The sequence below is a fragment of the Hydra vulgaris genome, chromosome 04 (genome assembly GCF_038396675.1).
Source record: "Hydra vulgaris chromosome 04, alternate assembly HydraT2T_AEP".
NCBI classification, from domain to species: domain Eukaryota; kingdom Metazoa; phylum Cnidaria; class Hydrozoa; order Anthoathecata; family Hydridae; genus Hydra; species Hydra vulgaris.
The window spans coordinates 45,787,501-45,813,605 of NC_088923.1; the positions used below are offsets into that span (position 1 = coordinate 45,787,501).

Sequence of the window (26,105 nt, forward strand, 5' to 3'; positions counted from 1 at the left end):
TAATTCTACATATAAAAGTAAAAGTTCTCAAAACTTGAAAATCAATTATTATTACAAAGTTACCAAAACCTAATACACTAATCAATAATAAAATAATCCTTCATAATTAAAATACCTTTTATCTATTGGAATATGCAATGTATTATTTGATATTACAAGTCCATATTTACTATTGTGTATTAAAATTGTAAAGGTACTGGTAATTGAGTTTTAAATAAAATAACAAAATTTTTTTTTTTTAAATAATTTGTCTTCATGCATTGGTAGTTATGGTCCATATTTTACTAGTTTCCAAAAGCACATGTAATATTTTTTTTTGCATGAATAGCATTTTTAGTGACACTTTTTGAAAAATCTGACCTTTATCGAGATTATCCTATTTATTAAAAAAGATTTCCCAAAATATTTTTCAAGAATGGACATCCTCAAACTGATATGCATATAGACTGTACACAATTTAAAGATATAGATAAAGATATAGACTGTACGCAATTTAAGGTTCAATCTGCAATTTTTAATTTCAGCACTCTTGATTTTTCTCATTACAAAAATACAAACAGGAAAAGTATTATGTTATTTGATACATAATGTATTTAAGTATATTGAAGTTGTCTTTTTTTCAGCAATATTTTTATATCTATTATTTAATCTAAGCGCTCTAGCTTTTGCGGAAGTCTAAGCGCTCTAGCTTTTGCGGAACTCTAAGCGCTCTAGCTTTTGCGGAAGTCTAAGCGCTCTAGCTTTTGCGGAAGTCTAAGCGCTCTAGCTTTGGCGGAAGCGCTCTAGCTTTGGCGGAACTCTAAGCGCTCTAGCTTTTGCGGAAGAAAGACATTATTTAATAGCGAAAAGTTTTTACATAAAAAAAAATGGATATTACAATGAAAAACATCGAAAAAATGATTTCTAGTAAGCTTGAAGAACATAAAAAAAGTATTCTCAAAGAAACGGAACGCTTATTAAAAGACCAGGAAAAATCATTTACCTCAATAATAAGTGCAAATCTCAAAATTATCACAGATAGATTAGACATGCTAGAGAATGACATCAATAACAACAAATGTAAAATATCAAATATAGAAAAAGACCTACGTGACATTAAAGACAGCCTAAATTTTCAAGAAAACAACATCTCGGAAAAAATATCACAAATAAAGAAATACTACGACAAAGAAATCAATTCATTATATAAAAAATCCATAGATCTAGAAAATCGATCGAGAAGAAACAACTTAAGAATAGATGGAATACAAGAAACACTAGGCGAAAGTTGGGAAGACTGCGAAAAAGCTGTTAAAGAAATTTTCAAAACAAAACTGAAAATACAAAGCGAAGTAGTGGTTGAACGAGCTCATCGTATTGGACAATTTAAAGACAACAAACCAAGAACATTAGTTATAAAACTTTTAAACTTCCAAGACAAAAACAAAATTCTCAATGCTGTAAAGTATCTTAAAGGAACTGGCCTATACATAAATGAAGACTTCGCTCAAGAAACAATATATCATCGAAGAAAGCTCTGGGAAGAAGTTAAAAAACTAAGAAGCGAAGGTAAATACGCCATTTTAAGATACGATAAAATATTTACACTATTTTAAAAAATAGCGCAACACACTTTTGTTTTACTGAGTAAGCGCGTTCTAAATTTTTACTATTTTAAAAAATAGCGCAACACACTTTTGTTTTACTGAGTAAGCGCGTTCTAAATTTTACATTCTAAAATAATGGCAATAAAAAATAAAACAATAGATTTTGAAACGATGCGCTTTAATGTCTTTGAAACCGCGAATAATATTCTCAATGACGCTGATACGCAAATTTTTCAAACGTATAATTTTAACTCTCGATATTTTGAAACAGAAACGTTCAAAACTGAACTTGAAGCTTATAAAAATAATTTTACGATAATTCACATAAATATAAGAAGCATAAATAAAAATTTTGACAAACTTAAACATTTCCTAATTGATTGCAATTATTCATTCAGTATGATTTGCCTAACAGAAACTTGGTGTTCTGATGAATCAATCCAAAATAACTCTAACTTTCAAATTCCAAATTATAAATTATTATCTTCTGAAAGGAAAGCATACAAAAAAGGAGGAGGGATTGCAACTTATGTTCGGAATGATCAAGTGATAAAAGTGAGAAAAGATCACTCCATTTCTAACCCCGATAGTGAGGTCTTTACAATAGAGATCATCAACTCCAAATTTAAAAATATTATAGTCTCTACCTGTTATAGGCCACCTGAAGGTAATATTAAAAAATGTTCTAATTATCTAGAAGAAATTTTTCTTAAAATCAATAAAGAGCAAAAAAAGTTGTTCTGTATCGGGGACTTAAACATAGATTGTTTAAAATACAAAGAGTGTCCGATCACTAAATTATTTTTTGATAACATGTTTCAACATTGTATTTTACCAATTATTAATAAACCCACACGGGTAACCTCGAATACTATTTCTGCTATAGATAACATACTAACAAACTCATTTCTAGATACCTCCTTAAAAGCAGGAATAATAAAAATTGATATAACAGATCATTTTCCAGTTTACTTTACAATAAAACATGATACAAAAATAAATAATAACTCGAAAAAAAAAATTTATAAAAGAAAAATAAATAAAAATTCTATTAAATGTTTTAAAGACGCACTATCGGCAGTAGATTGGGTTAAAGTGTATCAAGAATGTAACCTTGGGAACACAAACTCTGCATATAATACTTTCACAGATATTTTTCTAAAACACTATAATAATCATTTTCCAATCAAAGAAAAAGAAATAAAAGTAAAACATTTGAGCTGTCCATGGATCACCAGCGGAATCAAAAAATCTTCAAAAACTAAACAAAGACTATATGTTAAATATTTGAAAAACAGAAATGAAGAAAACCTATCTACTTATAAACAATATAAAAATCTTTTCGAAAAAATCAGAAAACATTCTAAAAAAGTTTACTATTCTAAATTACTTCAAAAAACTAATGGAGATACCAAAAAAACATGGAACATCATGAAAGAAATAATCGGAAAAAAGTATATAAAAACAAACAGCTTACCAGATAGAATTATTATAAATGAAATAGAACACAACGATCAGGGTGCGGATTCACAACTTTTACGTAATTCTTGCGTAGCTGAGCAAAAGTTACGAAAAACTTACGCAAAATATTTTTTGCGTAACTATTTGGTATTCACAACTTTTTCGCAGCATTTGCGTAAAGTTAAGGTTGCGCATGAGTTACGCAAAACTTAGGCAAAAACTTACGCAAAATTTAAGGCAAACATTTTATAACTATTTGTATAAAGGAAGTAGTTAGTATTACTAATTCTTTTTTTATTAAGACACACAGGGCAATGTGACCAAACAGTGAATGTTTCTTTTTTAGAGTCAGGGCATAAATTTACTACAATTATTTTGTTGATGTTATTGATATATTTAAAACATGTAGCAAAACCATATATTGGGGCTATTCAAATAATACTTGACATTCTTATAAAGGGTGGAGGTGTTTGAAAGTGTCACCAAATATCACATGGGAGAGGGGGTGGTTAGCCACAGTGTGACATGACAAAATTTTTAAAATATAAATTCTAATCACAGCGGAATAGTAAACCTTTAGCATAAAAGTGCAAACTCAAAGATATATTTGTTTAAAAATAATGTCACGTCACAAATAAGGCGGGGAGATATTGTTTAAAATGTTACATATACAAAGAAGAGAGTCTAGCAAAAAAGTGTTTCGTATTATTTGAATAGCCCCATATAGCATATACGTGTAATTACTCTTAAAAGTAATAGCATATATAGCATAAACAATCTTTCAATCTATTTTGTATATCTATTAGCAAAATAATCAAAATAATTAATAATTGGATTAAAAATGAAACAAATAAGAGTCGGTTGGTTTTTTAAATGAAATATCGATTATTAACAAAATGCTACGCATCTATTATTTTAAATATAAACATTACAAGCACTCATTAAGAAGTAATTCGGGCATATTTATTCAAATCCAAATTGGTAATATAAACTGTATTATCCTGGGCTTATATAAGATAATAATTCGGCTTCCTGAATGAGGCCATCAGTGAATGCCCATTGGTTTTATTTAACACTAACTCTAAACCTGCCGCGAACCTTATTTGTAAATATACAGAAAACTAGCTAAATTATACAGAAAACTAGCATTTAAAAGAACCATTTTTTTTCTTTTTAATATAAAAAGAAAAACAACATGAGATTAATATTTTTAGGCATTATTTTGGCGCCCATACCAGTCCAATGATACCAAAAAAGGTCTGGGTTCACACAAGATCAGATCATGCTACTTGTATTTCATTGCTTCAGGATGTTAAAACAAAATGCTTTAGTTTAGCAAAAATTTCACGTTCATAAAAAAATAAAGTGCTAAACTAAAGTGTTTTTTTTTTAATTCTTGTTTTCATACTTACTTCTCATACCCTAGGGTATAAGAAAAAATCATGATAATTGTTAAATTTTCTTTTCAGTGGTCTTGTTTTATCATATTATTGATTTAAATCGAAATCACTTTTATTTACAATAGGGAATGACGGTTTCATTAAATAAAGAAATTGCTTCAATAAATTCAAGAAATACATTTGATTGCATTCTAGTATATTTGAAACCATTTATAAACAAACTTTCTATTGTCAGAAATATAAGAAACATTTTGATAACATAAGCAAAAGTTCAACAACTTTTCCATAACATATTATGAAAAATACATTGTATTTTTCATAATACGTTATGGAAAATGTTTCAATCGTATTATTCAATAAAAGTTGAGTTTGAATTAAAACCCACTTGTTTTTTTGTAAGTTTTTTTTCAGTGATATTTCAGATTGAGAATTTATGGTATCATATTTGCACGAATAAAGACATGATTTTTATATTTGATGGATAGCGTAAAGTTAATTTTGTGAATCAGGTACGTGCAGTATAAAAAAGATTGACTCTTTGACTGAGCAAGTATTGATTAAATCACAACAACAAGTATTGTAGTAGGTTTTTAAGACACCAAATACAGTACAATCTAATAGCTACAACCAGTGTGAACAATATGCTGTCATCTCAAGAGTTGTAATACTATTATCCACAGCAACAGTTAATAGTTCTACTGAATTGTGAAAAGCGCTATTACTCCATTTGGACTAACTGGTGGATCAAGGAACTTTTTATGTGCTCTTTGCAATAACAAAATACAACAATGAGATTTTATATAGAAATACAAAAAAAAAGATATACCAAAACAGTTTAAACTATTACAGAATATGTTTATTATTTGCAAATAACAATATTATTTACCAAGAAATTAGGCTTTAAAAAACAATGCTCTTTTTTTTAATAATTTAAATTATCCATAGATATTATTATCTCCTGATAATTGAAATAACTAAAAACAGAGCATTATTATTCAAAATAATCTTAATATTGTTAATACCTTTGAATAACTGAAATTATCAAAAAAACATAGCATCATTATTCAAAGTAAGTTTAATATTTAGGTTATAATTCTTTTTTACTTCAATAGCCTGATTACTCAGAGATAACTTTAGCATTATTGTACTTTTAAATAGTCTTGTTCACATTTATAAATTTAAAAAAATAGATATCTGAAAAACTAATGAACTGATTACATATTTTTGTGAATATTGTATCTATGTTAGCACAAATATTTTCTTTACCTTAAATATAAGGTTAAAAAAATATACACACAATCTATATAATGGATGGTTCACTATCTCATAGCCTAGATATGAGAGAGTGTGAGAGAGAGTCTCTCTCTAACACAGAGAGAGTGAGAAAAACGCTCTCTCTTTATGCTAGTTATGCAAGTTAAAGTATATGCTTCAATAATATTATTGTATATATTTTTGTATAATATAGTATAGATAGTATAGCATAGATTTGTACCATAAGTTAATATAGTATGGAATCATCATATAGTTTTGATGTATGATAATAACTAGTTATTATGTTAACTTAACTTATTTAATAAGTTATTGGCATACTACAAAACTATATGATATATTCGTACTATGATCGCTCTCCTTGTTTTAGCTAGGCTATGAGAGAGTGAACCATCCATTATATAGGTTGTGTGCATACTTTTTAACCTTAAATTTAAGGTGAAAACAAGTTTTATAAAATAAGTTTATGTAGTACATCTAAACTTTTGGTAAATATACTGCTATTGTTGTTGTTGCTAAAAAGAAAAACTATAATTGTATTATTTAAATAAATAACTTAACGCATAGCAGTATAAAATTAAGATAAAATTATATTTTATTTGCAATAACAAACAAAATCTGAAATGTTTCATAATAATAAAAACGCCATTTTTAAATATTATTAGATGATTTAAAGTTACGCCAAACTTAAGTCAGAAAATAGCAGACGTAACTTTTCTTGCGTAAAGTTTGCTGAGCACTTTTTAGGAAAATGTTGTGAATACCGTTTTTTAGACTTTTTGCGTAAGTAATAACTTACGTAAAAACTTAGGAATTTCATAAGTTTTTGTTTACGCAAGGTTTGTGAATACCACTTAGCGTAACTTTGAACTTAAGCAAAACTTACGCAAACTTTACGCAAATTTTGGACTTACGAAAGTGTTGTGAATCCGCACCCAGAACTCTATTGCCGAACAATTCAACAATTTCTTTGCAAATATTGGCCCTAACATGGCGTCTAAAATTCAAACCGCAAATAACTCCTTTGAAAATTATTTTACTGATCTAAATAGCGAACTAACTTTCAACGGATTAAGCTATGAAGAACTCGAAAATGCAAAAAACTCTTTAAAAATCAACAAAGCACCAGGAATTGATGAAATTTGTAGCAATATTGTAATGAGTATCTTTCCGATAATAAAGAAACCCCTCTTCGAAATATTTAAATCTTCAATTACAACAGGAACCGTTCCAGAGAAATTGAAAATTGCTAAAATTGTACCAATATATAAAACTGGAGAACCATACTTACTAAACAATTATAGACCAATCTCAATTCTTCCTGTATTCTCAAAACTCCTCGAACGAATAATTTATAATAAATTATACCAATATATAACAAACAACAATATCTTAAATACAAAACAATTCGGCTTTCAAAAGCAACATGCAACCGAACATGCAATCGTAGATCTTGTAAATAGCATCAACTACTCATTTGTTAATAAAGAATTTGTTTTAGGAATCTTTATAGATTTATCGAAAGCATTCGATACTGTTGATCATGCTATCCTGCTAAAAAAATTGGAAAAATATGGCGTAAAAAATGTTGCATTACTCTGGTTTAAAATTTTTTTGTTAAACAGACAGCAATGTGTTAATACTGATGAAAATATCTGTTCAAAATTGCTTAAGATTAAATGTGGCGTTCCCCAAGGTTCCATTCTAGCTCCCTTATTGTTCTTAATATACATTAACGATCTTCCAAAAGTCTTGAACAAACTTGATGTAATAATGTTTGCAGATGATACTAATTTATTTTATTCATCTCAGTCTATTGAAGAACTCTTTGAAACAACGAATATCGAACTTGAAAAACTTAATATCTGGCTAAAATCTAATAAATTATCTTTAAACACAGAAAAAACCAATTACATTTTATTCCATCCCAACCAAAAAAGAAAAAAAATACCTAATATATTACCATTGCTAAAAATAGAAAACAAAAATATTGAAAGAACCTCAATAACAAAATTTCTAGGTTTACTAATTGACGAAAATATTTCATGGAAAGCACACATTGACTATTTAAATACAAAAATAACCAAAAACATTGGCGTGCTATACAAAGCTAGACCAATGTTATCCCAAGAAAATCTAAAACATCTTTATTTCTCATTTATACAGACCTATTATACATATGGTAATATAGCATGGGCAAGTACCAATAAATCCAATTTGAAATCACTTTATCGACGTCAAAAACATGCCGTTAGAATTGTCTATAAAAAAGACAAATTCACTCATGCTGAACCTTTGTTAAAACTCCTTAATGCACTAAACGTCTATAGAATAAACATTTATCAAAACTTATTGTTTATGCTGAAATATAAACTCGGGCTTGTCCCATCACATTTCTCAAATGATTTCTTTAAAAGCAATAGAAATAGATATGACACTCGAGAAGTAGGAAACTTTAATATACCGTTTAGAAAAACAAAACTATCGCGTTTCACAATTTCATATCGCGGTCCCTATCTCTATAATAAACTGATATCCAGAAATGCCATAATTACAAAATTAGATAACCAAAATTGTTTGAAAATCTTACTAAAAAAATTCGTTTTAAATATAAACAATTATATGAACTTACACTAAACTAATACTGAAACTAGAGCCAAAATTAACGTTGAAGCGAAAATCCCAAAAAACTTCAATAACAAATATTAATATAAAAAATATATAAATCAAAAATAATTTTATTTATGCCTAATCATATATTTATGAGTGCAAAATCTAGCATTTATCAATTATTTTTTATCTTACATTTTATTATATGTGAATCCAATATAAAATGAACTACCATTATATTTTGTGAAACTAGAAACATGTAAAAACAAAAATACAAAAAATATTACTAGTACAAGCGGTTTCTTGATGACAAGACCATCTGGTCTTCTGCAAGTTTCCCGCGTTCTTTTAATAATAATGATACCCTGCAGTTATATTCTTTGTATTCTATAAAGTTGTGAGATTTTATTTTTTCTCCTACCATCATATATTTTATAAAAATTGTAAATTTGTATCAGTTATATAGATAGAATCACAATATTGTAAAGATAAAAGAACAAAAAAAAAAAAAAAAATAATAATATCAGATAATGAAAAATGGTGTGTTATGTTACACTTTCAAACTTTTTCCTGCAAACAATAAAAAATTCAACAGTTATTTTAATTTATTTTGTTTAGTCATGCATCTAAATTTTGCTAAATTTTTTTATAATCTGTATATTCAATAGGATCAGTAGCATATATTTTCTCAATGTTAACATTTATTTCTGTAAAATCTCTTTGTATATGCTACTAATAACTGTAAATAGATTGTGAAGATAGAAAATTGTTTTCTTTGCTTCAACACAATCCTCGTTATTATTATTATATAATAATTTTAGTATAATATTATTTTTAACACATTTTGTAGCAGTTAATTTTCTTTTTGGAAGTATATATTATGCTATTTTTAGGAACTGCATAAATTTTTCTTTCCATTGCGCAAATAATATTACTTGTTGCGGTAGTTTTTGCGATCTGAAGAAGTTAGTATTATAGATTCGGTTTTCTTTAACAATATAAAGATGCATTAAGCAAAAAAAATGCATTTTTGTAAAGGGATAGTTGAGATAGTGATGAAAATTTTACATGTGAAAACAAAACATTGCACAAATGTGATTTGAAAGTTTGTTTCCTTTATTTTAGTTTTAGTTTTTTTCTACGTTTTTTTAAAAGCAAGGCGTACTGAAATAAGTTTAGTCTAGCAAGACATATAAATTTATTTAGACATATAAATTTTTTTTTCACTTTGAGAATGTCATTTTTGAAGTCATGATATTTTTTCCTTTGCTTCATGGAAGTCCTTTATAAATAATAACAATGAATGGAAATATCAACAGTTTTTTAAAACCAACATTTCAAAAGTAATATTCTTGAAACCAACATTTCAAAATAAAATATATGTGGAATCATTTTTAAACAAAACTGCAGCAAGACAAATTTGTTCTCCATAAGATTTTCATAACAAGCAACGTTAACGCCCTGTTAAACAAAATTCGTTTTAATTCACAATTTTTCTGTCAGTCTTTTCAGTCGCATTTTTTTTTGCCAAAACTGCATTCAATTTTTAGTAATTGCATCAATTTATCGGTTCTAAACTGCATTCTCTTATATTTAAAGTATACTTTTTTAAAATAGATGAAGTGATAGAAGGGTCTTAATGAGGCTTTTCTAGTTAATTATCTATTGTATTTTATTAATTAAAAAGAAAGGCAAAAACATTCTGGTATCAATTGAGATCGATATTGTTTTCGTTCATTTATCCCCTATAAAGATGGCTCCGAAATCTCATACGCCAAAACCACTCCTTATGAAAGTCATTAATTGCCAGTTTGCGCAGTGGAAAAATACAGTTAAATTTTAATAGACACATCAATATAAAAAGTTTTTGCGAGTGGTTTCTATCGGTACAGCATTTTGCGCTAAACTTGAATTTTATTTAAAAGAAGACAAAGCGTATGTTTTATGCTTATGTACCTCGTCCTACCATTTTTTTAATTATATTATACTTTCACATTGATAACAAAACATCAAACTGATATTTGCAGAAAAAATATTACAAAAATTGGACACTCTAATTACAATTGTACTTCTGAATAAAAATTAATTATTAAAAAAATAAAAATCTATTCGTAAAATAATTTTGAAAAACACCAAAATTAAACAATCTCCAAAAGTAATTTAAAGAAATTATGAAATATAAGTAATCTAATTAAATAAAATAAAAGGAAAGTTCTTCTTAGAAAATGCTGCCATAAAAATTATTTTAAATTTGGCTTGTAGTTGAAGGTTCTTTTGATTTCGTTGCAGTAAAGTCGTCAAGTATAGTCTGCTTATATCTAAAAAACATAAATAAAAAATTACTACTGCCCTATCAATTTATCATACATGTTCTATTTTCATTCAATTTGTAAATTCTATTTCATAAATCTAGACACACTGTAGCTTGTTGAACAGCCTAGTTTTAGATATGTTGTGGACTAAATAGCTAACCTTAACTTAATCTTAAACCAATAGAATAATTTATTTTTAAACCAATATTATAACTTAACCTTAAACCAATAGAACTACTATATACATCTACACCTTAATTTATTTAAAAAAAAAAAAAGCATAACATTAAGAAAGGTGTCATCTTATTGATATTTTTATAACAGAAATAAATTATTTTCATATTTTTAATATCTTATCTTTTTTATGAAGGTTATATGAAAATATCTTGAAATTATATAAATAAAATCCAAGTCTAAAAAAGAATATTAATAAATTTGAACAAATATAATTTCTGAAATTGAGATATAATCAAAATGCAAAAGGATTTTCGGAAATAAAATGAAATGAAAAAATATGTTGCTTGTACATTCTTTTTGATATTTGCCAGCACAAATTTTTTAATAAAAAGCCATAAAACTGAGCAGCCTTGCAAGTCATTACATCTCGTGATACCTATTTTGAAATTCACAATACTTGAAGTAATCTTTTTGTGACATACAAATCGGGAGTCCTTTTGGGACTCCGCATCCCTGCTTAGATCATGGCTTTACTTTGATAACCTTAACACAAACATCAAGGTTTTTAATCTGATACCTTGTATCAGATTACTATAACCTCATACAAAGTACATCTGATACCTTGTATCAGATGTTTATCAACTTTGAAAAACAAACTACAAATTGCTTTTGTTTTTGAACATGCAACATATAAATAGATAATAATGATTATAAATGAGAGAAACACAGTTTTTTAAAATGTACATCAACATTTGTATGAAAAATTATTACTATAAAACATTCAAGTTTGTAAAACTAGAAAATTTGTGAACACTTGAGTTCATTACTTATATAATGTAACATATTCAAATAGTCGTTTGAATATACTAATTATAATTCCAAAAATACATTTTGTAGCTGTTCATACTTTTTATTCACAGTAGTACCAGTCTTTACATTCCTGGAAGTCTTTCAATAATAAAATTGTTGTAATCAATAATAAACTTCAATAATAAAAATGTTTATCAATTTAATAAGTTAATAACATGTAACCAAGTAAAAAATTTACCCTTCATAAATTTATTTAATGAAGTTACAATACAAGTATACAAAAAAAAAAAACGAAGCAGAACAAAATCCATTTTAAAATTTGATGAACTTTGAGATTCATGAATACGAAATAAAACAGAAAACAAAACAAAAATGTAAAATTAAAAATAATAACTAATATAATAAATTATCAAGATCTAATAACAAAAAGATAAAACTTGGAATTTCAAAATCCTTTAAGCTTTTTTTTTTCTCACAAAGCCTGCTTACCTCAGCCAAATAAAATAAAAAGTAATAGTTAGTGTTTAAAATCCTAATAACACAATAATGTAGAATAAACATAAACTTACTTCATAAAATGATCTGAATTTCTAGGTTAAACATGGACAACACTGATGTGTTGTCCATGTTTAACCTATCCAGTCACATGTTGCAAGAAAAATGTAAACATTTTTTCATACTGTTTTATATATATACTATTTATACCAACTAATAAATATTATTTTTACAAAATATATTTTATCAACCATAAAATTTAAAAAAAAAATTTTTAAATGTCAAGAGACAAATAAATAAAAAATTGTATAACATTTATATTTTAACATTCAAGATCTTAAAAAATTTTTAGAGTCTTAAAAAATTTTTTTTTTTTAATCAAACAATAAAAAAATATTTTTTAAAAATGGCTGCCAATTTTCTGAAAATTAGTCAAAAAGTCACCTTAAAACATCAGAGATAAACCCATACTTATCTTTTACTTCATTTATAAAAAAATTCTGCAAACGGTCCTTAGTGTGTTAAGTCTTTTATGGTCATATTTAGTTAGAGATTTTAAATTTAATTCATTATTTTAGGTTTTAAGACTTTTTGAAAAAATAAGATATCTAGATATATTTATTATTAAGTCTCTAGCTAAAAAGAAAGATATTAATGCAAGTATTAATTTCAAATGTAAAACTGTGTATAGAAGTAGGTATGTGACATGAAATTTTTAAATTAATCAAACACTAGTTGTTATATATCATTGGAAAGGTTTTTAATTTAGTATTTTAAAGGTGAAAAAATTATCAAAATTGAACAATTCTACAAAAAGTTATGGCATTTTGAGTACCGAATTTTTGATATATGGATTTCTTGAAGAAACTGTAATCAAATTTGAAGTTTTTTTAACTTAAAACGTCATAACTTGGTCAATTCTTATCGAAATACATACAACTTGGTATCAAAAGATAGGTCTAACAAAGGGCAATATATATATACAAAAGGTGTACGAAGGGCGATATGGGCCGTCTACAAAACTCTTATTATATTGAAAAATGTAGATTTTTTAAAAGAAAATATTATTAATTAATTGAAATTCATAGTTTTTATTTGTATTTTTTAATATTTTCTAACAGGGTACCATCAAATATGATTTGGATACTTTAGGTTGATAGGCTAAAAGTCCTTTTGGCTTCGGGCGCACCCTCTGACCCAATATCAAGATTATTACTTTGTATCTTCATATACAAATTTATGCAATTTAGTATCAAAAGAAAGAAAGGTTTTAGGGATAAATGCGTGAAAAGAGTGCAAGAGGGTATTATTTGGAAGCTCTACACCTCTCACACCTTGGGTAGGGTGGGTAAAACTTAAATATTATTTTTTTGTAATAATAAATAGTATTTATATAAAACACAAATTTTTCATAAAAAAATCAAACTCAACTATATACAAAAATTCATCTACAAAAAGATTATATACAAGTATCAACTTAATAAATATATACATACACACTATACATACACCTATCAATAAGTTTATATAGACTCAGCTAAGTGAATCTATATAAACTTATTAATAAGTATATTTATAGTTGTTAATTAACTATATTATATCTTCTATTAGAAGAGGTAATATAGTGGTTTATCGAGCATCTTTTTGTAGACTTATTTATCATGAATAAAATAATACGAAGAATGTGTAACGATACATATATTTTTCCATGAACAAAAAATATAACTCTTATTTTCAATATATTAACACATTAAAACATTCAACTTTTTACCAATAAGCCATTATCTTTGATTACTTAACTGCATATTTTAGTGTAGACTGAACCAAACGTAAAAATATCCCAGTTTACACGACATTTAGTTTTAATAGTCGCGCGAACGACTCGCGCTGAAAGATTTTTGGTCAAAAATTAACGCCGTAGTAGCTTTAATCAAAAAAATCAAAAGCAGTGATTAAATTTTAAACTTTAAATGTCTTTTTCTCAGAACAGCCAAAACGGACATAAGATGATCTGGTTTTGCAAAAACAAGATCATCTTATGTTTCAGCCAAAACGGACATAAGATGATCTTGTTTTGCAGTGGCAATTTATTTTGTAGAATTTTGTCATATATCATATCTTATCTTAAGTCCATTTACATTGTTGCTTCTCATAAACTTAAATTTTTTATTTGTTATATTATGAAAAAGAATAAACATATTCTATAAGTATTGCAAAAGCAATTTGGTTTAATTGAGAAGATCAAACGCAGTGATAAATTTAAAGCTTTAAATTCTTTTTTCTCAGAACAGCAAAAATGGACTTAAAAATGGACTTGCAGCAACGATATGTGCGTAAAGAACTTGTTTGATAACGAATTAGATTGTTGAATTTTGACTACTATTTTATGCGAAGACTTATTTGTCATTTTTGCTCAGAACTATTAGTCAATATTGTTATTCATTTAAAAGTTATTTATTAAGTAACACAAGATAAATATGTTGAAAATAATCTAAGATTAAATATGTACCTATCTTTGTTGTCAATTTTTTACGGAGTTAAAACTAATTTTTAGAAAGCAGCCCTAGTTACAATTATAAAAAATGCTTTTTGCACTTAGGGCCACTAATTTTCAAAATTATCTACGGGACAGAATTTTTTAGTTTTAATCAATATACTTGTACTAATACAAAGTAATTAGTATAGAGATGTTATCATATCAGTTTCGCCATTTTTAGACAAGTCTGGGGATTTGAATTTGGGCGTTATTATACGGCCCTAGGTACACAAACTTCCCCTATATATTTTGATTTGATTTATTTTTAATAAAACAATTACTATTTTCATAATTTTTATATTTCTTTTGATCTAGTTTGAAATAAGTCAATCAAGTCAAACTTTTAAAAGTTTTAGATTGACTTATTTTTTCTTTTTTTTTTCACAACAAGCCTCAGTATATATTTCAATTAATCAATGCTTACGAAGTTCTTAGTTTATATATATATATATATATATATATATATATATATATATATATATATATATTTATATATATATATATATATATATATATTTATATATATATATATATATATATATATATATATATATATATATATATATATATATATACATATATATATCCAATATCCAATAATATCTACTCACTTCAAACGCATCTTAATATTCCAATAGAACTACTAAATACTGAAATTACATGTGTTGACGTGTTTGTTTCATCCATTGAGCAAAAAATACGAATTGCATGCATTTATCACCCTCCATGTGCAGCCATCAGTATTTCAAAAACCAAAGTCTTGTGCAAGATAATTTATAAGATTACCGCTACTTGCGATTCTACATGCATCATAGCCAGTGACTTTAATCAGGATGTTGAAACTTTCTGGCAAACTATCTGTAATTTTTTAAATTCATCTATTCCATTGCATGTACCGTTAACTTTTAATAGGAAAAATAATATCCAACTTCTAGCCATCCAAAAATTAGCCTCCAAAAAACGTATCATCGAAAAAACAGGTAACCCATCTTTTAATGTTAAATTCAAGAACTACTCTTGTTTATATGATGCAGAAGTTCAAAAACATTGCATTTCCAGAGAGAAAGATTTTGTTGTCAAATCCAATGTCACTAAGTTTTACTCTTTCGTAAACAAAAAATCCAAGTGCTGTAACTCTGTTGCGCTATTACTTCAAACTGATGGTTCTCTTATTACAGATGATTGTGAAAAATCGCAACTTTTGAACAACTTTTTTGGCTCTGTGTTTGTTACTGACAATGGTATTGCACCAGTGTTAGATTTACCAAAACACAAAAATTCTTTAAATAGTATTATGTTTCCTTACAATTCTGTTGTTTCTCATCTACAAAAGCTTCCATCCAAATCTTCCAAATCCCCTGATGGATATCCTGCCATATTTTTAAAGTCAACTGCAAATGTCATTGCTATTTCTTTTTCTATTCTGTTTGAAATGTCAATGTCTAAAACGTTATATCTAGGATCTGGAAAACTGCAATAATATGTCCGATATTTAAAAAAGGAAACCCGTCGTTACCCACAAATTATAGACCTATTTCCATGACATGTATTGTTTGTGAAATTATGGAATCAATAATTGCTGAAAGCGTTACAAGTTATTTTCTCCCGAGTAATTTCATTTCTGTGCATCAGTACGGTTTCTTAAAACGTAGATCCACATGTACACAGATGTTGACAACATTAAATGAGTGGACCACTGCTGTTAATAATAAAAAGATAGTTGATATCATCTATATAGACTTTGAAAAAGCTTTCGATACTTTATCTCACCCTAAGTCACTATTTAAACTGCGTTGTTAAGGTATCAAGTATAAGTTGCTAAATTGGGTTACAAACTTCTTGACAAATCATTCTCAACGTGTTTGTATCAATAATTCATACTCGAACAACATTCATGTAAAAAGTGGAATACCTCAAGAAACTGTTTTGAGGCCCATTTTATTTTTAAATTTTATAAACCATATAACCTCGTGCAGTGCCGGTTTTAGCACTACCAGCGCCCTGGGCGAGATTTCTACGGCGCCCCTAGCTCAATTTAACCCCATTCAAAAAAAAGGCAAAGGGTAAAATAACCAATTAGTTTCGCCCCTTTTTATTCGGCGCCCTGGGCCATCGCCCAACCAGGCCCTACCCTAACGCCGCCACTGACCTCGTGTATTGAGAGGGATTGTGGAATCAAGCTTTTTGCAGACGATAGCAAGTTGTACCAAGCGAGAAAAGACGAAAAAAATATCAACCTTGTCAAAGCTTTAAAGAGAATTTCACAATGGTCAAACAATTGTCAACTCAATATATCTACGAAAAAATGTTTTCACCTATGATACGGAAAGAATCCATTACCAGTACACTCTTACTTATTGGATATTGATGCGCCGATCGAATCATTTGATTCAATCAAAGACATTGGGATATTTATTTCTTCTGATATGAAATTTTCCATATTGCTAGCAAAGCAAGTTCATGTGCTTACTTACTCTTAAAGTCTTTCATCAGTAATGGTTCTCAACTTTTGATAAGAGAGTATAAAGTTTATATTTGACCAATTTTAGAGTCATGTACCCCTGTGTGAAATCGTATCTCTTAAAAGATACATGTCGGATAGAAAAGGTCCAGAAACATTATACAAAAATTTTCAGCAAACGGTTAAAATTTTTGTATAATGTTTCTGAAAAATACAAAGACTATGCTTTAAGATTTTTTGATATCTTCAATCTTGACTCTCTTGAATACCGGAGAATAAAATTTGATCTTTTAATGACTTTCAAAATTATCCACAACTTGGTTGATTTGCCTTTTTCTGATTTTTTTACTCTCGCTCCTACTCGTTATTTAACTAGATGTCATACCCAAAAATTAACATTACGTAACAAATACATCAATGATATAAGGAGATTTTTTTTCTGTGAAAGAATTATTAAGATATGGAATTCTTTACCTCATTATATGCTGCATTCTTCTTCATTGTCTCTATTTAAATCGAATTTAAAAACATACAGTATTCAGAAACACTGTTTACTGTTTTAAACTAGGTGTTACATAAGAGTAATTCTCAAATAACCTGTATCACCTTTTTGTATTTTTATTTAAATGCAAATAGATTGAAATTAAAAAAAATAATAATACATATATATATATATATATATATATATATATATATATATATATATATATATATATATATTGTTGTAAAGTATTTACTTTGCTTTTTATTTGAGTTCAAAAATGCTTTCGACACCATTTGGTCAATGTTTCTAAAAGTTTAATCAAACTTTGACATCTAATATCTAGAGAACCAATTAATATATTTTTAAAAAATTTTGGAATTGAGCTTTTAGTATAAATAGTAACAACATATTAAACAACATAGATTTTGGAAGAGGTCACTCTGAAAATTTAGTGTTTTTGGCTGATTCTGACAGAAAGTCGCACTTAAGGCGTTTTTAAAAATGGCAGCAAAATGCTTAACAATTATTCAATGCTTAACAATACTATTACGTTTGTTGCTATAATATCTTATTACATAGATTAAATATTTTCAACGAAAAGCACGAGCAAGTCCCTAGTAGCCCAGTGATACGACGGACTTGTATATATTTTACAAATGCAAGGTTTAATAGCCAGCAACATATTTTATAAAATACGAATTTTTAAAAAACACCAATATTAGCTTTTTTTATGATTTGTAAATATGTGTGGTACTGTAGCATTTATGTGTGCAACTTTTTTTGTGTGGAAATTTCCATATATATATATATATATATATATATATATATATATATATATATATATATATATATATATATATATATATATATATATATATATATATATATATATATATATATATATATATATATATATATATATATATAAGCAATGCAAAATGCATTAATGTAAAACTTATAAAAACCTTTTTTAGTTTTAGCGACCCTGTATATGTTCAAGGGTTTTGAAAAACTTGAAAAAATGTTTTTTATTCCAAATACTTTTAAATGTAGTTTTATTATTTAAGATTTAGAGCTACTACGAGGCAAAAAGAGCTACTACGAGGCAGTATTTCAAAAGTATTGTTTTTCAATGCATACTAAGTTGCAAAATTTCCGGATATTTTCAACTCGGAAAATTTTCCGAAAATTTTGGAATTTTTGGAAATTTTCAAAAAAAGATAAGCTATTTTATAATTAACGGTTAAAATTTTATGTCTTAGTTAGGCAGTTGTTATGGACAATTTGATGTTAAAATATTTTGAAGCAGGTCATACAAATTTTAGAAAACCCTTTTTGAAAAACACTTTTTTTGGGTATTTTTTTAAATTTTTTTATTATTACTATAAGTAGCAACTATGATCATTTGTTTTCAAAATTTTCTAAAACTGTTTCATCCTGTTATTTGTTATGAATATTGATGTTGATTGTCGCATTTGTCGATATCTATTAAATTGACCGACAAATTACCGAAAACTTTAAAATTATATATAAAAAGATTTGATATAAATATTTGCAGTATTTTACAAATTTTTTTTTTTAATTTAAAAAGACGTTATTAATTAATGAAAGGCCAAAAGTAAGGATTTTTTTTTTTGCCAAATTTAAACTACTTAAAAATAAAGTTAGCAATAAAAATAAAGAACTAATGATTTCGAGGTTATAAGTCCACTGCTATGTTTAAATAAGTGCGTTTAAGCCGTAGCACAGCGATTTGCGCGCTTGCCTTAGAAGCTAGAGACCCATTGTTCAACGTCACCTCTGGGCAACTTTTACAACATCGGTAGAGAAAGGGGCGGAAACTGCCTTTCAAATGTGCTTCCACGGTGTTCTGTGATAAGAACGTAAAGACATCTTGGGGTACCAAAAATAAAAAATAAAAAGGAAAAAAATCTTACCCGCCACAACCTTGCTTGGAGAATTTTAACTTTATAAATCAATTTGTTAAGAAATGAGGGGGGCGGAGAATCCGTAAAAAGTACTGTTTCTTAAAAATAAAAGTAAAAGAGGTTCTTAAAAACTAAAATTCATCTGACTGAATTGTGTCAAATACCCGACTAGCCAACTAAATTCGTCAAAAAACTGACTATAACTTAAAAATCACCTTTTTTGAGGGGGGGGGGGGGTAAACATCCCCTTCCCCACACACCCTCCCCCTAAAATCGTCTTTTTATGCAATATGTACGTATAAAAAATCTTTGTTTCTTTAAAAAACTCTACCAAAATGATACACAATAAAGTTTATTAATCTAAAAATGACTTTATTCTTTATATTTTTTTATGAATATTTTACATCTTAGTTGAGAGAAGTAAAAGCTAGATATATGTTATACACAAGCTCAAAAGACAAGCTAACGCGGAAAACATCTACTTTTGATGTTTTACAAAAGTAATGTAAGTAAAAGTAACATTTAACAACTTAAGCGTTTTATTGTTTTTTTATAAAATGCGTGATTCCTTTTTTGACTATGAAAATTTGACTAAAAGATGTGCATTTTTTGCTTGTTGGTCATTATAATTTTATATTTTTGGTTGAAATATTTAAAGAATACCTAAATATTACGATGATAAAACACATATTTTTGAAACAAAGAAATGAATTTTATAAAACTATATATAAACTATGAAGTTTATCGCTATAAAAAATTTCCGGAAATTTTCAACCCTAATGCATACAAATGAAAATACGCCTTCAAACGGCGCACGCTCTGTTATTTTAACAATCTAGGTAGGAAAAAAAATTTGTACTTATCTTATGTTTTTAATCTTTTTGTTTTATATTTTGATAACAGATAGATCATAGTTTTTAAAGACCGAACCAGACTTCATTTTAAATCTATGCAACGGCCTAATAATTCTTTTAAACACGCGCAAATTTTTAAAGTCTTGGAACAGATTTGTAGACAACAATTTGACACCTTTAGTGATTGTCAACGTTGCGCGTCTGAAATTTTATTTTAAATTGTTTTATTTTAAAATAAGGACTGTTACTGTTATTGTTTTTAGCTTTTAATAAAAGTAAATTACTGACTTTTTAACATATAATATTACCGAATATTGTTGCATGGTTATATGGAAATAAAACGTTATATCTTTATGTTAATTAAACCGAAAAAACATTCTATATATAATAATATATTTCTTCTTCTTTACAGAATGGCTCTTTCGATTTCCTGGATGGCTCATTTTGGTATATGGGTTCAAATCCCGAAAAGTTTTAAGTTTGGTGCAATGAAGAATTGCGCTATTAGAGAATTAGAAAACGTAGAAGTGTCTATTATTGCTTTGAAATGTTTAAAAACTAAAATTAAAAGCTTTTATAAAACATTTAAGAAAAAGTGTACAAAAACAAAAAGACATCAGGAGCGCTTCATGAACACCTAAACTATTACTACTTAAGTAAAAACTTTGAGTTTACTGATCCTATAACGGGTGATGCGGTAGTTATAGGACAAAATAAAATCGTCAATAACTTATTTATAAATAAAAAAAACAAACTACTATTATATTTTTTTTAAATAAAGCATTTATCTTTTAATAAAAATTTATTACTTTTTATATGAAAAAACACCACCACCTGCAATTGATCTCAATTTTGCTCTGACGCCTTTCTTATGCGACTGTAAAAAGTTTAAATCAATTTCTTGTAGTTTTAGTTTAATGCGATCAATCAAAACTTGCTCTGTTGAAGCTTGCCAATCTCCCTCGTAAATCTTCTGTGCCAAATGTCCCCAAAAATTTTCAATTGGTCGTGCTTGAGGCACATTTGGGGGATTGGATTCTTTATTAACGTAATAGACATATTGGTCCATCCAATTTAGAGAATCTTTAGAATAATGAGAACTTGCTAAATCTGGCCAAAATAAATAGTTAAAGTCTCCATGATACTTGTGAATAAATGGAAGAAGTCGTTTTTCTAAACATTCATTAATATAGATTGATGAATTCATCGCTACAGCTTTGGAGGTGCGAAATAATGGCTCGGACATACCACGGTCAGATATGGCTATCTACATTAATAATTTTTTTGGAAATTTCTTTTTTCCTATAAAACGAACACTTTCTGGGCAAGCCTTTTTGTTGTTTGTGTAGTATCCAGAATTTCCAGACATGCTGTCCCCTGCAAAACAAAAGTATTTTTCGTCATCGATGACAAGAAGCGATTTTGTGTTATAGAGTTGGTTAACTAGTTTCCTGCTTCTTTTCTTTGCCTTTATTTGTTGTTCTATAATGTATTTTGGAGTCTTTTCACGTTTTCTATACCTAATATTCATTTTTTTTAACTGACGACCAATTGTCGATTGATTTACACCAAATTTAATACTTATTTTTCTCTGACTGACCCCTTTTCGATTGTTGACAAGTCTCTTTAATTCGGCTTTCTTTTCTCTAGTCCAGGATGTCGGACGACCAGGGTGCTTTCTATCAGAAAACGATTGAACAGTTTCAAGTCTTTTTAGGTTATTGTATATTGTACTTCGAGCAAATCCTTCCTTTTCAAAATGATTTACGATTTTTTTTATTTTTTATATTAGGTTTATTTACAAAAAACATTCTTAGTCGCTTTCGAAAAGATTCTCGTTCAGCTGCATTTAACCTCATTTTAAATAATTGTGTTTCAAATAATAAAGTTTATATTTTATAGAACTTTTATGCCTACGAATAAAACCACAAAAACTAATTATTATGCTCAAATAATGAAATTAGGATTTGTCCGATAACTTCCGCATCACCCGTTATTTCAAAATGTGTCTTCAACAATATATCACAAAAATCAGATCTAGCCGGCTAACAAAAATATTCAGCGCTTAAAGATCAAAAATACAAAGTTCAACTAGAGGCGAATCTACGAATAAAATGAGGGATTAGAGTGGGAGGGGGGTGAGTGAATCCTCAAAAAGTACCGACTGGTTTCTTTTTTAAAAAAAAAGGTCCTCAAAACTAAAATTCACCCAACTGGATTGTGTCAAATATCCAAATAGCCAACTAAAAAAAAATTGCCTTTGAGTGCAATATTTCTTAGAGTCTAGTACCCAAGAGCTAGGTATGACCACGGCAATGAAGCTAAGGAAAGAAGAAAAAAGGGATCAGCTTTAATTGTTAAAAAAATTTCGATTTCTCATCTGAAACGAGGTACAGTTTTGAAAAAGGCTATTTCTAAAGCAACCAGCAACACTATTGATAGAAAAAGTAATTTTATTGATAGTTGATGCTAATATCTGCAACTGACAGTACCCACAAATTTGCGAGCACGTTGATAGCTTAAATAGCAAGCTATATTACTCGTTTCGCAGAGTTGAAAAGTTGGATATATACTGGCTAAAGTACAAAGCGTTAAATATTCACTTAACAAAACTCAGCCTTATTCAGAATGCTAGTATCAACTAGCATGTTCAATTTGGGTGTCCATGTCATAAGTGAAACAATTATAACGGTAAAAAAAGTGAAAGAATTGTCAATGGTTCAATGTTATTCGCTTAAACATACGCTGCATAGCATAAGCTTTCAAGCCAACTATTCAAATGGAAACTTAAAAAGAGGTTGAAAACCAATTGCAATTAGCTCAATTGCTTACCGCAGCTTTACAACAAATATTTCGCATTCAACATGTTAACACAGAATATGGAAAAATGTAAACGTGCTAAGTTTGCAAGGAAGTGTCTTAATAAACCTGAAATACTTGAGGCATTGAAAGCTGTTGACAGAAAAAAAGCAAAGCAGTCTAGGAAGCAATGGAAGTTTCTATTATAAACTTTACTTTCATTTATTAAGGAAAGAACTTAATACTCAAGATGCATTTCCAAATTTTAAATTTTAGCAAAAGATATTATCAAATAATAGCCTAAAGCTAGCTTTTATATTAAAACTTTATTTTTGGAATTCGTATTATTTGAATGCTAATAAAAAATTTTCAATAAAGATTCACATGATGTTATAAACTTAAATTAAACATTTAGATAATCTTGGTATAATGTTATATAAAATACAGTGTTTTTTTTTTAAAAACAAGCAAACAACACAGTAAGTAAAAGGTACTCTCACAAAATGGTACAAAAAATTGTACCATATTGTGAGACTCCTTGCTAAAAAAGCATTTAAAAAAATGTTGTCGGTATCATGCTGAACAGAATTAAAAAAATAAGGCAGTTATGACTGCGTTATTTTTGTTTTGCAAAACCAAAATAAAGAAATCTTTTTTTTCCCACTGATTACCCAATTAAACCTAGTAATTTTGAACTTAAAAATAACATAGATCGAGACTTTTTCTGCATTGTGCAGTTATTTGGAGGAAAGTAAATGAAAATCTTCAATGCTTAAGTTGCAATCACCCAGCATGCGAAGATTTAGAATTAATTTTGGAGTAGATTTATGCTCAAAGAGCTTATAAAAGTTTTTTGAATTTTAAAGATATAGGGGAGACCGGGGCTAGTTGGCTCGGTTTTTACTCTATGAGCTCTGTAGCCCTAACAGTACATTTTTAAAAAAATATTAAAGTGTAGTCTTAAAGAGTATGGATTAGGGTATCTTATAAAATTTGCATTAATTTACAAAAAAAATTTCTTGGGGCCTTTCCGGACCCTCAAAAAAAAAAAAAAATTTGCGCCAACTAACCCCCCCACGGGGTAAGTTGGCGCAAACTATAAAAATGATTATTAATGCAATATTAAATGCAAAATTAATAGAAATTTTTTTTAAATTAATTTTTGCAACAATTTTATCCCAAAATTTAATATTACTTTTAGCTGGTACCAAATATTAGTCCGTATAAAAGCGAAACAGTAGCCCACCTTTTATCTGTGGAAAAAAAACTAAAAAAAGTTTTTTTTTAATTTTTTTGTAAGAATAAATATTTTTAATATTGTTAAAATTAAAAAAAAAATAATAATAATTTTAGAAAAATAAATATTTTTTTCCATAGTAAATGCTATGAGCCAACTTACCCCGTGAAAAATTTGTCAACTTACCCCGAAAGCTTTTTTTTTAATAAACAGTCTATAGATCCTGAAAAACGGCAGCTTTAAAAAAAAAGGCTGACTGGATATAGTAAACCAATTGTGACTGGAACTTTTACAATTTTTTTTTCATACGACAAAATATTTTCTTTGTAAAGTAAAAAGGAAGCGATGTTCCAAACGTTACGTTTTTGTCCAAAAAACGCATAAATCTCAATATCTCCTATGCGCATGCGCGAATCCTGACAATACTACAGTGAATGATAAAATGGTCAATAAGGAAGTTTCTGAGTAATTTTTGTCACTTTCTGATGAAAGGCTCCAAAGATAAACGCAGTTCGTCAACTTACCCCTGCGGCCAACTAGCCCCGGTCTCCCCTATTTATAATATTAGTTTCACTGTTTTGTAACCATCTTTTTATATAGCTTTAACAAGCTTTTTTGTGCATTAGCGCAGGTTTGGCGGTTTCCATTTAAGTTCACTGGGCAATACAATAATTTACGAGAAATAATTTTAACTTTATATCATCACTTAGAACTTCTAAGTGATGATATAAAGTTAAATTTATTTCTTTTTAAAGGTTTAATTTTTTTTTTAAAGCGAACTTCTAATAGAAGTTCGCTTAAAAAAAAAAATTAAACCTTTTTCCTGTACAAAAAAAACAAACTCACAGGCATTTCATTTGATTTTTATTTATCTATTTTTTAAATTAAATATTAAATAAAGTTATTATTATTATTATTATTATTCAGTGATCAAATACAAATACAATAATCTATTTATAATTTGATGAAGAGGTGCTACACCAGGCCCCCCTATGCTGACGAACATGGAGATACAGAAGCTACAGACAAAGCAGCAATTGTATCTATAAAGTTACTTTCTTATGTTGTTTTCGAAAGCGTTGATGGATTGAGCGTTCACTGCTTCTTGCGAAAGCGCATTCCATGGGGCGACAATTCTATTTGAAAAAAAGTTATACCGCTCCTCGCAGTTTTTTACCATCTGACGTTCTATTTATTAGTTTATGGTTATGGCCTCTTAGAATATACTTATCTTTACTTTTTGAAATTTTTTGCGGGACAACAAAACTAACAAGCTCGAGTTTACGAGTGATTTTGAATTGCTCGATAAGTTCTGCTCTTTTGCGGCGTTCTTCAAGAGTTGTTAAACCGAGCCGTTGGAGTCGATCTTCATAGGTCATGTGTTTAATAGTCGATATTGTTTTTGTTGCTCGATGTTGGACTTGCTCGAGTTATAATTTAGATAATTTTCCTATAACTTTATTTCAATATTTTGGTTAAAAATTAAAGGTTATAGAATTTATCAGTCAAAAAAGTTGGTGAAAATTAAAATTAAAATAATACTTTAATAAATACTGATATTAAAATATATCTCTATACTAGGGTTGTTCGCCGTAAACAAAAACTTAGGAAAATTTCGCATTTTTATCTTCCGTATTTCAAGTTGCTATGGCGGAAGTTGTACTTGCGCAAATTCACCTTCCG

General features: G+C 27.8%; 2 protein-coding genes and 1 long non-coding RNA gene across 3 annotated transcripts; 1 reads left to right on the top strand and 2 right to left on the bottom strand.

The window, feature by feature from the left end:
* Nucleotides 1-1,721: 1,721 nt before the first annotated feature.
* Nucleotides 1,722-3,260, top strand: LOC136079442 (uncharacterized). The gene has a single exon (XM_065795180.1). It carries the CDS (start codon nt 1,722-1,724, stop codon nt 3,258-3,260), a length of 1,539 nt encoding a protein of 512 aa, XP_065651252.1.
* A 7,082-nt stretch (nt 3,261-10,342) lies between these two features.
* Nucleotides 10,343-14,001, bottom strand: LOC136079834 (uncharacterized). Its single transcript, XR_010638259.1, has 2 exons — nt 13,895-14,001; nt 10,343-10,647 (listed from the first exon to the last, which is right to left on the bottom strand). It is a non-coding gene; the product is annotated as an uncharacterized LOC136079834 (long non-coding RNA).
* Nucleotides 14,002-21,191: 7,190 nt separating this feature from the next.
* Nucleotides 21,192-25,801, bottom strand: LOC136079443 (uncharacterized). The gene is made up of 3 exons (XM_065795181.1): nt 25,580-25,801; nt 21,702-22,136; nt 21,192-21,653 (listed from the first exon to the last, which is right to left on the bottom strand). The coding sequence occupies exons 1-3, from the start codon at nt 25,799-25,801 to the stop codon at nt 21,192-21,194; spliced, it is 1,119 nt and encodes a 372-aa protein (XP_065651253.1).
* Between the last annotated feature and the right edge of the window lie 304 nt (nt 25,802-26,105).

Excerpts from the sequence above, each read along its gene's own strand:
- LOC136079442 (XM_065795180.1), top strand. The coding sequence starts at position 1,722 with ATGGCAATAAAAAATAAAACAATAGATTTTGAAACGATGCGCTTTAAT.
- LOC136079443 (XM_065795181.1), bottom strand. The coding sequence starts at position 25,801 with ATGACCTATGAAGATCGACTCCAACGGCTCGGTTTAACAACTCTTGAA. Across the intron at positions 22,137-25,579 it reads GTAAAAAACTGCGAGGAGCG|GAAGGATTTGCTCGAAGTAC; the intron begins GTATAACTTTTT and ends CATTTTGAAAAG. Across the intron at positions 21,654-21,701 it reads AAAAGGCTTGCCCAGAAAGT|ATAGCCATATCTGACCGTGG; the intron begins GTTCGTTTTATA and ends TTATTAATGTAG.